This window comes from Halictus rubicundus, chromosome 2, assembly GCF_050948215.1.
Source record: "Halictus rubicundus isolate RS-2024b chromosome 2, iyHalRubi1_principal, whole genome shotgun sequence".
Lineage (NCBI taxonomy): Eukaryota > Metazoa > Arthropoda > Insecta > Hymenoptera > Halictidae > Halictus > Halictus rubicundus.
Genome location: NC_135150.1, coordinates 28,453,506 through 28,467,427, shown reverse-complemented (window position 1 = coordinate 28,467,427; position 13,922 = coordinate 28,453,506). Strand labels below are relative to the sequence as shown.

General features: G+C 41.5%; 2 protein-coding genes across 2 annotated transcripts in view; one reads left to right on the top strand and one right to left on the bottom strand.

Moving 5' to 3' along the window:
* Nucleotides 1-13,922, top strand: part of Rpn2 (Regulatory particle non-ATPase 2) — a 99,542-nt gene that overhangs the window by 53,615 nt on the left and 32,005 nt on the right. The gene's annotated exons all lie outside the window — the stretch shown is intronic.
* Nucleotides 7,484-13,922, bottom strand: part of 5-ht2b (5-hydroxytryptamine receptor 2B) — a 114,701-nt gene continuing 108,262 nt past the window's right edge. The window contains exons 5-6 of the mRNA XM_076806456.1: nucleotides 10,848-11,359; nucleotides 7,484-8,050 (exon numbers count right to left, since the gene is read on the bottom strand). Of these exons, the coding sequence (XP_076662571.1) occupies nucleotides 7,557-8,050; nucleotides 10,848-11,359 (1,006 nt within the window). The 3' untranslated portion in view covers nucleotides 7,484-7,556. The remainder of the gene's footprint in view (nucleotides 8,051-10,847; nucleotides 11,360-13,922) is intronic.

The window sequence follows — 13,922 nt, the reverse complement described above, 5'->3', positions numbered from 1 at the left end:
ATTTCTTTTTTTTCTGCGGACAAGCCGTTGCAATTGTCGACCGTCATTTTTAATCTCGCCGTGTCAAAATATTTCTCATATTAGGTTGTTTTATATTGGTTTTGCGTGGTGGAAGAGTTAGAAAAGAAACTTAGTATTAATTTTTTTTTGTATACACACTTTCTCGTTTCTTACGAATTTGTGGCTATCATAAATGCACAAGGATATGCAAAGTTTGTGGCAATTACTTTTGGCAACTAAGGTGGTCCTACTGGTTTTGTTAAAATTGTTTCAGCAGTTGATAATGAAGACTGTTTCTCCGCTACCTAGCCCGGAAGTATTAATCTTCCCCGAATCCAATTAATACTCCATTAATTTTTCCTTACCTCTTCTGTTGCCGCTGACGCAGTATTTCCTTTGTTCTTCTTTTCATACCCTAATTTACCTCGCCTCTTTACGCGTCTTTTCCCCTTGGTCCTTCAGCTTAAGCCCCATTCCCTCCCTCCATTTTGCTTCTACCCCGGAACTTTGCTTGTTTATTGTCTTACTAAAATACATAGAAATAATATAGAAATGTTTAAATCGTTTCCTTCCTAGTTCTTCGTAAGAGCGGCAAGTACTTATTCGAAACTGCGTTTATGCGAGCTGCGTTCTAGCGAAGTTCGAGTTTACGTGAAATGATGAATTTCTCCTTGGGATCACGCTCCGTGTTTCTTTGTTGTTGTTGTTGTTGTTGTTGTTGTTGTTGGACTGCGGAACTTTATGCAAATTTGCATTTTAGGGAACGAAAATTCCGGCAACATTTCGTTCGCTTCGCTATACCGGCTTCGGTGAATGTAGAACTAAGTGAAAGCAAACTAAATTACAACGAACTTTGTCTTTGCTTCGATAAATCGCGAATCTTTATGCATTCACCGGATCTCCGAATTCATGAGCTACATGAAAATCAGTAACAAAAATTATTCTTATCCGCAGTCTATTAGTCAATGTTTCACAGTGCCCGACTCAGTTATTATTTTAATTAACCACAGGGAACACTGTGCTCGTTTAATTTTCTTATCAGCAGAACAGCTATCAGTGTTGCCAGACGAGGGGAGGGAGCAGCAATTGAGGGGAAAAGGTTACCCCCTCTCCAACGGAGTATGCACGAGAGACACGCGTCACGTGACCGTGCCCTGACGGAAGAGTGGGGAATAGCGCGGTGGAAGGGGAAGTTAGAGTGGGGGAAACTTATCAGTATTGCCAAATGAGGGGAGGGAGCACGGATCGAGGGGAAAAAGTTACCCTTTCTCCACCGGTACCGGAGTATCCACGACAGAGGGAAGTTAGAGTGGGGACACTTATCAGTATTGTCAAATGAGGGGAGGGAGCACGGATCGAGGGGAAAAAGTTACCCTCTCTCTCTGCCGGTACCGGAATATCCACGAGAGACACGTCACGTGACCGTGCCGCGGCGTAAGAGTGGGGATAGCGCAGTAGAAGGGGAAGGTAGAGTGGGGAAACTTATCAGTATTGCCAAATGAGGGGAGGGGGCACGGATCGAGGGGAAAAAGTTAAGCTTTCTCCACCGGTACCGGAGTATCCACGGCAGAGACGGAACGCGTCACGTGACCGGTCCGCGACGGAAGAGTGGGGAATAGCGCGGTAGAGGGGGAAATTAGAGTGGGGGAACAAGTCTTGATCTGGCGTCCCTGCTTATATGTAATACTAGCTAGCTGAGGACTTTCTCAATACTTAATCAAACCTTCTTTTTATTCTCATAAATCTCTTAATCGAACATACACATTTAGCGTCTCCGTTGATTACTCGGCAAATACGCGTTGAAAGGAATTATCACCGGGATCCGAACTGGATCTCGTGCTCCGTTTGATCCTCTGTGCGGTGCGAAATTCTTCGAGGATTGTAAAATCGCTGCGACACGGCCGTAATTAAGCGTAATTAACGGTCGTGGTGTAAACGTCGGCGACTCTCCAGAAACGAGGCGAAAGCTCTACCGGGTATTTGTCGGGCTCGTTGGAATGAAGGAAACGATCGGCTGATCGCTCGATCGCTCGATCGAGGTACTTTGAGTGTTCGGGGCTCGGTATCTGATCGAAGATTCTTCGGAAATTTCAAAGCAGCCACGATATTAAAATACTAATCGCCATTGCTATGCAACACTTTGCCAACCCGTGCCGGATATTAGGGGGAATTTCAATTTTGGGTTCAAAACTGTCCGAAAATTTTCTGCACGTGGAGAATTCTACTTGGTAATTTGAGTTGTTGGTGTGTTAATTTGTTGCACAATTTCTGTCGTATTTTCGTGGCTTTTATGTTTATCAATGCACGAAGTTATGGGTCAACTATTTCTTTATGAAAATTTCCATTTTCGTAGATGATTCTTTGAAAATTAGAATAGGAGATACGTTGCTTTCGTCGACTGGAAATACTATTTATTTTTTAAATATTACCCACAGTTCTATTATCCATATACATTTGCTGTTATAGGATTGCGTGACTTCGAAATTTATATTTATTTCTAGACTGCAGATTTGATTTAAACGATTTAAAAATATTAATCCATTACTCGTAACTCATTAAAATTATTGAGAGAAGGCATAAATGTTTATGGAGCTCTCGCATATTGAAATTAACGCAGGCAATTTTTATTTTACGTAACAATTTGCAGTCTATTTATTGAGAAATGCGACAGAAATTATGCAACAATCTAATCCTGGTCTGTAACTGAGTCCTTGCGTTTATTTTCTACAAATTTCTTGTTACTTGAAAACACAAACAAGGTACCTTCTAATTAATTATGCAATTTTCATGGTTTGCAACACTTTTCTACCTTCCCGAATCTTAACTTTTGCCTGCAAACTTAATATTCTCAACATTTGTCACAATTACAAACGCAAGGACCAGTTTGCAACAAAATATTTTAGTTTAGGAGTCTTTTTTTTTTTAAAGGAAAATTTAGGAATTCAGGGACATTCGCATGTTCACACGCACTCGCTCCTACCCACACACGCACACACAAGCATACCCGTTAACTTTATTAGAAACTCTTTAACAATGCAGAACAGAGTTGTGTTCGCGAACTATGTACAAACAATTGCCTCGGGTTAGTTACTTAATTATTTCGTTCGATTGACGCAACGCGACCACGGTTTCTTGGCTTCGAGTTGATCCGTGGATAATGATACGACGATTTGTTGCACGTGCAACGTAATTACAATATATTTTACACTATATACTTTGTTTTATCGTCAAGCGATGCTCCTTCGACTGACTTCACATTCGAGATAACGAAAGAATCGATTTTTTGAGCGGTGCGGAATAATCTTGGAAAGAGATCTTATTAATTATTTATTGGGTCTTTGGGTCATTCATCTAAATTTTCGAATTTTTTTTCTTTCTCTTGAATCTGTAATTAAATGGCCGAACGTTACTTAATGATTCTCGAAGGTTTGTTTCACTAGAAACAGACAAACGAATTGTTTTCTTACTCAAACTTAACTGACTATTATTTAAATGACTTTTACATTATCGTGGTTTGTTCATAATTAATAAATTGATTAAAAGAAGCTATCGTTCTGCAAGGTATAACTAGAATCGAGAAGTTGAACCGAAGTAAAGTATTATTGCATATTATCCAACAAAATAAGATTTATGTAATGTTTGCACGAAATTCATAAAATTAAAAAAGACAATATTAGGTTACATGAATTTTTTGATCGAATGTAGTGTTCCGATTACTTCAAAGTTAAAATACCATAACAATGGTATAACAGCCTGTAATACAGCAGAGATTTCAGTTTAATTTATACCGATATTAATAATCCAAAAAATCCTACTCTTTTGAATAAAGAGTATAATATAATAAATGAATTCACGTTGGACAAATAACAGTTGCGGAATGAAATTAGGGTGAGAATAGATTCCTCTCTTCACAATGATATTCTCTTTTTATCATTTCTAATCTGAATGACACACCATCTCGCACTTCTGTAAGGAAGCACTTCTGCAGCAGATTCTTTCGTTGTCCCCGCTATAGTTCTCTCTAACAAGACAAAAACCGTCGAGAATAGCTGATAACTTGGTTGTCTACGTAGCGGTAAATAATGAATACTCATCGATAGCCTCTATTGACAGTGAAACTGACAGGAGTTCACTCTGTAGCGAGCGCAGCCCCCGAGAGCTCTGCACGCGGACAAGTAGCATAAATGTAACACGCTTATATCCGGAATCGAACGGTCCCCGGGGCCAGTTAATCATGGGACTGACACCTGCACTGACGATCATGCTCGATCCAATCCTCTGCCAACGATAACTCGGTAGAAACCAACGAAATTTCAGTGTTGAAACAAAATCTTCCACTTGCACTAAAATCTTCCGGAATCTAAAATCTGCCATTAACTTACTAGAAATCGAAAAAAATTCATAAATAAATGCGAAATCCGCAACCTAATTATAAAAATCGAAAGATTGGAAAAGACAAACTTTTGCATACAACTGACAGAAATTTCTCTGTGCCCTGTCAATTCTAAAGAATGAAATGAATGTTGTGATTTAATTTGATTTTATGGATTTGTTATTAGCTTGTAACATTTACACGCAACATGGTCAGCTTATAGGCGTCGATTTGATACTTTTGGTTTTGTGTATAGAATTGGTGGCCAAGCGTAGATAGCATGATCGGTACAGGAATCGGTCCCGGCTCTCTCGCGAGCTGAAAATCGGCGTTCCGAGGCTGCTAAAAATCGACCGCGCGACACCGTAGCGTTCGATTGAAAATTTTATCGTGGCCACGAAAACCGCCGAGAATTTGCTGGGCTCGTGGAAAATCGTCTTCCCATTGTGCTCGCCACGTTCGCGCGCGTCCGATTCTACTTTCTCGTCTTTTGTCGACTTTGATTCGCCTCCGCTTCGATCGAATTAATCCTGCCCGCCGGAATACTTCGAGTTTCTCCGGAGAAATGCTCCTCGAATGCGCACCTACTCAAAATGGGCCGATTAACTGGACGCCTTCAAATTTTTGAGAATTTGTCTTTAGGGAAATATGACCTTAACACTAGAACTGCCGAGCAATAAATGCGACCGACGTATATCGCTTTGTAACAAGACTGTGCAGACTTCATACAACTTTTACTGTAATATGTGCCTCAATGAAGAGGTCCATTAAAAAATTTTTACAATTTCAGTAATTGTACAAGAAAAAATTAGGAAGCAATCCGTTTTGACTGGTCCGGTAGTTCTAGTGTTAATCGATTCCAAGTGGCTGGTTGGTGCCTGTTTTAACATTTATTTTCAATGATCATTTCAGTAGTTTCAGTGTTGTACTTCACGCGATTTTAATCTAATTATAAAGCAAAGGTTAACGACTCGACTGTATCCAAAAGAAACTCGGTAATTTTCGTTCAAATAATAATCTCAGATCTTGTTGCGCTATACTCACAATTACCTGGATTAACACTCGTAATAGCAACAAAATCGCATTTCTTTAGATTTCCAAACGAAAAAGTCAGGAGCAAGTCATTTTGACTGATCCGGTAGTTCTAGTGTCAATAACAAAATTACTGTCACTATCGAACAGCTCGTTAAAAAACTCTCAACAGTTGACCATACACTTCAGAAGCACTATTAACAAATTCCCGATAGATAAGGTGTTAGATTCTCTTTTTAACACTTTGACTGCGAAACTAGAAACCTCAAAAATTCCACAAAATCAAAGTAAGTTATTTAACGAAATAAAAATTACGATATCGAGTAGTTCTCCAACTTTCTCGCATTTTACAGATCCTAATTTGGTAGAATGAATATATTAACGTAAAAAGTCAACGTGTTAAATGTACTCTCGTTGAGAATGATACTGGCAAAGCCGGCCACCAACCAGCTCGACAAAATAAGGCATCGAGTTAAACGCAACGCGAACTCGAGTTTCGTTCCGTTGGGCGCGATAACAATGCCGCGGGGCCGCCATTAATTATATCGACGCGTGTTTACGAGCTTCGAATCGGTTCGAACGAGCTCCCATCGCTCGTTAAACGTTCTCGGAGCCGTTTCGCGGCCGAATTCCGCAGCAGTTCCGGCCAGCCGCGTCTTAATTTCCGGTCTAGGTTCTCCGGCCGATCTGTGCTCCGCATTGTCCTGTCTTCTGTCGTAACAATTCCTCGGGCTCGAGTGGCACAGCTCCTCGACGATTCCTCGGATCGTTGCCGTGAAAGAATTCGAGCTGACCTTCATTCGGAAGCGTCCCTAATTTGGAAGATGTTCCGCGGTAGTCGCTTAACAAAATATTATGATCGTCGAAGCTCCCGCAGAAGCTCGTACGCTTAGGTCTCTCTTACTCTGTTTGAGCACGATACACGGCCTCTCGAAAGTGGAACCTCACTGGACGAACGTTCAGTTCGAACCACCGTTTTATATATTTGCAAGGGTACAGCACTGTTGGAACACTCGGAAATTGATGTTTTTACTCTCGATCGGATAGCCCCGTTCTTTCCGAATTTTCTCGGCGAAATTTTGCGGAAATGTTCGCATTGGCGTGGGAGTTACGGGACGGACTGTGATTTGAAGCATACATGGGACGAAAATAGGAACAGTGGGGTAGAAATAGACAGTTTGTTAAATTAACAATTGTTGCTTAGGTTGATCTGTAGGCGCCTCTTAGAAACGGTGGGAAAATATTGATCCTTTCAGGGACGAGAATTTTTTGAAATTCTGAGATTATTTCACTTGGAGAACTAGATCGTTAACACTAGGTTTACGGAGCACTAAGAGCGAGTATTTTACATTACTTTATAAAAATAAGAAGAATGCTCCTATCCGAGATTTTAGCCATCTTTTAAATAATATGTACCTAAAGGAAGAAATGTGTTGAATAATTCCACGTAGACGGATTTTCACAATCTCAATGATCGTGAATTACAAATATTAGAACCCGTCAATTTGACGGGTCCCGTAAAGCTAGTGTTAATCAGAGTCTCAACTGCCGGGAAAAATGTTGTGCACACAATTAATACTAAACTTACCAACGCCGGTCAGGCTGATTTCAGATTGTTTATTTTTAAATCTTTGGAATTATAAAGACCATTTCGTAGGGGACCGCTTAATTCAAGTTTATATTATAATAAAGATGGCGAAAAGTCTAGACAGGCTGAGTGTTGTTACAGAGCAACGCGCGTCAGTCTCTTCTAGTACTCGGTAGGGTTAATCATTTGTCTCCGATAGTAGGTCAATAGATGCACAGTCCTGATGTCGTCAATTTCCAGAGTGTCGTGTTCCTAGCATTAATGATTGAACGTTCGTCAAGCCTTGATTACGATTATTCAAAACACGAAGAGAGAGAGAGAGTATTACTATCTGATTGATCTTAGCTACCCAACAGTGCCGTACCCGCGAAAGCCTAGCATCTTCAACTATCGGGCCAATCGAATCGCTCGTGTTGCACCCTTCGATCAGTTGATCGCGGTTCACCGAGTTCCTCGCGGGGGTCACAGTTCAAGGTTCACAGTGACACCAACCTAATCCCATGAAAAAAAACGCCGTGTTCAGACCCTGGTCACGGCGATCCCCGGTCTCCCGGGGTCCAAGGCCTACCTAGACGGCCTCCACGCTTGGTTCCTGTATCTGCAGAGCAAGACCTTCTTGAAGGCTTGCCGGAAGACCTTGTTGAAGATCGTGTAGAAGATCGGGTTGACCATCGAGCTGGCGTAGCCCAACCAGGTCGCCAGATCGAAGATCGTGTGATCGATCTGGTGCTCGCAATCGGGACAGACCGCTGGGACCAGGTTCAGGACGAAGAACGGGGCCCAGAGGATCACGAACGTGAAGAACACCACGCCCAACACCTTGGTCGCTTTCTGCTCTAATCGGATGATCCTTCCGTGCCGGGAACTGTTCCGGGACACCACGCTGCTCGTCCTCGAATGATGAGTCTTCACCTGGCCGGGGTATCTCAGCAGACACGGCGACGAAGAGTTGCTGCTCTGCCTCGAGCTCATGGTCGCTGCGCCGTTGTGCGTTCGCATGGTCGCTGCTCGGCGAATCGGGGTCGGTTTCGAGGCTAGCAGCGAGGTCCTCGTGCTCCCTGCAATCGTAGAAACCAGTCCTTGCTTTAATTGGTCTTTAGACAGTTTGGTGTAATTAGAAGTCGATGATGTCTAGCGGGGTCAATGGGGTTCGTAGTTGTTTCGGTGAACTTGTGGGCCGGTGTTTAGCTATGTTTTCTTCTCTACTGTGTCGAGAAACTTCTACACTGTGTCGAAAAAGGGGTCTTGGTTGTTTCATTGGAATTTTCTATCAACAAAGTAGCGAGTTGAAGTCTGAAGTTTTTACTCGAAAATGATACGTCCAGAAGAAAATTGTATAAAAGAAAAATTAATAATATTCAGTAATATATTGAATCTTGATATCTATACTGTGTCGAGAAAGGGGTCTTGGTTCTTTCATAGGAATTTTCTGTCAACAAAGTAGCGAGTTGACGTCTGAAGTTTTTACTCGAAAATGATACGTTCAGAAGAAAATTGTATAAAAGAGAAATTGATAATATTCAGTAATATATTGAATAACGTGTGAATAATATATCAGTTATATTTTCAATCAAAATGGAAATATTTGAAAATAATTCGGAAATGTTTGAAGTAATTCCAAGAAACAAAATGAGTCCCGCGAATTAAAAATAATCTTGCGAAACCTCGTCTCGTGTGGCAATCATTTCTGTAGAGGAAGGACAGACCGCGAAGCCGCGTCGAAGTGCACAGAATTTGTATTTTGTTGGTTCGTCGAAGTTCTCGCGTAAAATGGGCAGTGAGCTGGCTCTGCTGCGTGTTCAAAGTGTTCGAGGGCGTTGATAATACGCGAGTCGCAATTACACGAGTTGGCCGCGGTTTCTGGGAACTGTGACGACATTGTTTTAAAGTTTTTAGTTGGCTTGGTCGTCTATCCGCACGCGGACTTGTCGAACGAAGTTGCTCGCCTGATTCGAACACGGCCCTGTGATTGTAACTTCCACTGTGATGTCAACTACAGTCAGACACTTGTTGCGTTTTGTATACCCGCTGTCTGCTCGAGCTGTGGCAACCGGATTTCACAGTTACCGATGGAAAATATTCTACGCGGTTTCAGACGGGGAGCAACTATTTGGAAATGTCACCGCGTCAGTTTCGTTTCCTGGACCTGAGCTAGTATTTTCCGTGCCTTCGATTAATTATAAATTCAATCCAACTTAAATATTAGCCTGCATTAGGCTGCATTCAACCATTTTATACAATTTTCTATACCTCCCAAATCTCATTATAACTCTTCTCGTCTTTTTTCGTGAATACTTAACGTTATGCAATTTATATTATTCTGCTCACATTTTTTTTTACTTTTATTTTATGGATCCTTTATGTGTTATTTTCTTTTTCTATTTGTCTCTCATTCTGTAGCTTGCTGTATCTTTTTTTTTTTATAAATTTTGGTGTACCTGTGTCCTAAACCTTCTTTATTAATTGCTTTTCATTGCGTCGAAGGGCGTCGAAGCAATGACTGCAATGTTTAATTACGGGAATGTAGACATTCGAAGAACTGATGAGGTTACTACATTTGGAATGAAGCGATCCAACAGGTAGCAAAGTTGCAACGTGTGTGGACAACGTGTACAGCGTTTCTTTACAATGGATCCTGCACAATGGTTTCCCCGGAAATGAAATGTGCATACTATTATACTTTCGCTGTGCAAAGACGGCAACTTTGTCGAGAATAACAGAGCGTTTAACCGAAACATTGTAGCTACCAATAGAAAGATTTATTTCGCTTAAATGTAAATTGGGTGTCGCGTGAATTGCTAATGGAGGTTACAATTAATCGTCGGCCATTCATATTTTTAATCGACGACTGCCAATTTTGTTGCTAGCTTGATACTTTGTCGCGAGGCTATGAAATTTTTCTCAGTTTTAGGTATCAATCGGTCCATTAGGCGAGTGTTATGCATGCGAATGTGTAATTGCTATCACAATACTACCATCGCAAAATTAATGCAAGCATTATTACGAGATCGTTTCAGTCGTCCTAAGTTGTCCGTAAGTTAAGTTTTGCGTAAGTTAAATTCAACATTAATAATATTTCTTTGCAAAGATCATCGCGTCCATTGGTAAACACGTATCGCGATGAATCTCTAGTATTGAATAAACGAATTCAATCATTTACTACGAAAGCGTTTTCATTAAATGCAAAATTCGAATCTAAAATTCTCGCTTTTCTAATAATTCTGGTATCAAGTACATTTCAATGGAAGAAAGAGCATAAATCATAGGCTTTTATTTCTTAGACTAAAGCGACAATTACTGTCACAAATCCTAGTAGTGAACGAGTTAATTCACCTAACTAAATATATACAGCTAATACTAAAAATATTGGGTTGGAACGAAAGTTCCTAGCGTTTTGAAATTAAAATTCACACATGAAATTAAGATATTTATTCAGTAACATATTTTCCATTCTGTTCTATTACTCTTTGCCATTTTTAAGGCAACTTATCATGTTATCGAATAAACCTATGAATAAATATTTTAATTTTCTCTTTGAATTTTAATTTAAGAACGCTATGAACTTTCGTTCCAACCCATTATCTAGCATTTTATAGCCAACAGGATTTATTAGAATTCCTTTTAGAACAAACGAGCAAAAGAATGATTATTTTTGTACCAATCTACTATTGTACCATTGTATAACGCATTGTAGACAATAGGTTCTCAGAAACAGAATTTGCCAAGCACAGAGCAAAGGAATCCAAGCACCATATTTGCACCAGCCTGCTACTCTGCCAATTTCTACCATCTCCAAACTGTGCCTCGGAAATTACCTTTCTACCGGGTGTATAAAATTCATGCTATAGCTCTCACCTAGGCTAGAGACTCTCCTGCCCCCTCTCCACGTGACGACAGTGTTCAGCTCGTAGCTCCTGCTGGGTTCGATCCTTCCGCTGGTGTTCCCCTTGAGGAGGTTACCTTCTAGGCTCTTTCCCGTGATCGGTTTCATAGTGTCGCTCGACACAATAACGATCTCCCCAGCGGGCTGGGGCGGCTGTCTCTTCGAGGACTCGCCGAAATAAGGGCACGTGCAGGGAGGAGGCAAACTGAGCTCACCCTCCGGCTTCTCCGTCGGTTTCTTCTGGGCCTGGTCCTCGTTCGAGGAGTTCTTCCTCGCCGATCGGATGTACACCGGTTGCTCGTGGAAGCTGAACGATCTTTTCCTCAAGGTCTTCGGCGACGCGTCCTCCGCTCTCTCCAGGTGCGCCTCGTTGAAGGTGGACGCTCTTCGTCGGTGTTTCCAAGGTGTCGGCGAGCTTGGGTCCTCTTGGGCAGACAGGCTTGTCCTGGAACCTGATGCGCTGCTTGCTGCGCTCTCACCGCTCCTGGAATTTGCGATCATTCATTGCTGAGCATTCTGTAATATAGCTTGGTCTTAGATGCTATTTTACAATTATTTGATAATTGATTGCTGAGGATTCGGTAACTTAGCTCGGTCTCTATTTTACAATAGATGCGCTGAATAGGGACCATCGTTTCAAACTCTGAGTTCGCTTATCTGGAAACTGCATCTCGAGTTTTGTGCCGTGAACTGAAGTATTCGATAATTTTTCCTGATAAATTGCTTCCTAACGCCAATAACTTATCGCAAGATAAGGAACAGAGCAGTTCAGGGGGAAATTCTCGATAGCCCCGGCCAGTATGAAATGAATGGTACCCGGAAGCCAGTACAAAGTTATTTAATAAAGCTTCACGGGATACGGGGGTACAATACCATCGATGGAAATTCTTGTACGAGCCGGCGGCTCTTAATTTCCCGTGGCAAGTTCATTATTGATGAAATTCTTCAGATAATCCGCAGCGAGTGTTTCGGAAATTTTCGAGGCGCGGTTCAAAGCCGTCCGGCTCTCCCGGTAACGATCGCGCGGAGACGTATTTGCCAAACCAGTAGAAGAAACAATGTATTCTTTCCTGGGAAACGAACGGGAAATGGCACGCCGCGGCAACAAACACGAGGATATCGACGCGGATCGAGCACGCTCTGTAAATTTCTGGCACGATAGTTTGCGCCGATAGAACAACCTGAATACTTCGAAATTGAAACCCGAGCGGATAGGAAATTGTTGCCGGGGCCGATTGTCGAGTGGTCTCGTCGACCAAGGTCTTCCCCATTGCCGGAACGGATTCAACCGATTCGAGAGCGCCCCGAGCGCTTCTGAAAAATCAAAACGCGACCGATTCAACCACCCCCAACTACCTATTCCGATTCTGCCATTCGGTTTTGCGGCAATTTACGACGCCACCATTCGTTCCGAATAACGGGTGCCCCGTTCGAAACGAATGTACCTCTGGAATTGTTGAAGACACAGAAAAATATTTCGGACAAAGGTTGGTGGAGTAGTAGAGGGTATACGAAGGTCACTTTCAATTTTTTTTATGGAAACACCAATGATATACCAATCGATGCAGTTCATTATCCCCTGCAAAAAGTTGTTAACCTTCTTGTATCGAAAAACCATTAGTTTAGGAGATATTTCAATTCGCGTCATTCCGATTTGTGTCTGACCATCGTTCGCTGTTTCTACTTACGACGGATATGGGCGAAAGTACGAGTTATGGCTTTGTTATAAATTATTCGGGGAATATTGTACTGCTAATAACAATTATCAGAAAGTGGGAAACATTGACACTACTATATTTTAAAATTATATGTTATATTTTAAAACTTGTGTCTGACCATCGATCGCTATTTCTACTTAAGACGGATGTGGGCAAAAGTACGTGTTATGGCTTTGTTATAAATTATTCGGGGAATATTGTACTGCTAATAACAATTATCAGAAAGTGGGAAACATTGACACTACTATATTTTAAAATTATATGTTATATTTTAAAACTTGTGTCTGACCATCGATCGCTATTTCTACTTAAGACGGATGTGGGCAAAAGTACGCGTTATGGCTTTGTTATAAATTATTCGGGGAGTATTGTACTGCTAATAACAATTATAAGAAAAGTGATAACCATTGACACTACTATATTTTAAAATTCTGAAGTGACCCCCGAGTCTCACAATTAATTTTTATTTTGCATAAAAATCCGCAGTCTGTCAATATCATTCAATGCAGTCTTGGTTTTGATTTGACGTATATTTGAATCGAGCTTCTTTCTCTTAGAAACGTTCAGGATTATTCACGTTATCTGGACTGGTTTCAGCAATCGATGTCACGAAATGGATTCTTCGGGAGTGTACTGTATGTAGAGATATAGTTGGCGATATTCTTGCCCAGTCTGACCATTTCGAATTCGAAATTGCCGTCGGGTCTCGTCGACAATTTCTTTTTTTTTTTGCTGCTGGTCTCGCGAACAGAAACCGACGGCGGGAGGTAATAATGGCCGGCTGATCTCCAATAATGGACAGAACGCGTCAAAAATGGCTGGCACAGCTGCGTCTCGCACACGTGTCCGATTTATAGGTAGCCGACGATGACCTCTTTCCCCAGACAGTGGCTCCTGCATTTTTTTCGATCAGCACGATCCATTACGTGCTGCGGACCGCGCCGCAGCCTGGGTAATCTAAAAATGCACCGCTACTTCGGTACGGGGCCAGTCAAAAGGTCATGCTTCTTTGATGAACATTTTTAACCTTCCCTTGTGACTTTTCATCACGCGAATTTCCCCTTTGCAGACTTTGCCGGACTGTGGAACCATCATTTCTGATCCTTGACCGATGTTAGTGCCGTTTGGTCTAGTCGCAGTCACTCCGTTTAGCGAAATTTTTAACTTTTTAGGAAATTAGTAAAATGTAATAGGGGGACTAATGTAAGGGACTATCATTGTAGGTGTTTAAAAAAGGGTGGTTCCATTTAAAAAATTCAAGGTGACCTTGATATCTCTAAAAAACGACATAGAAACAAAATTTTTGTATGGCATCGTGTCAGCCCCATT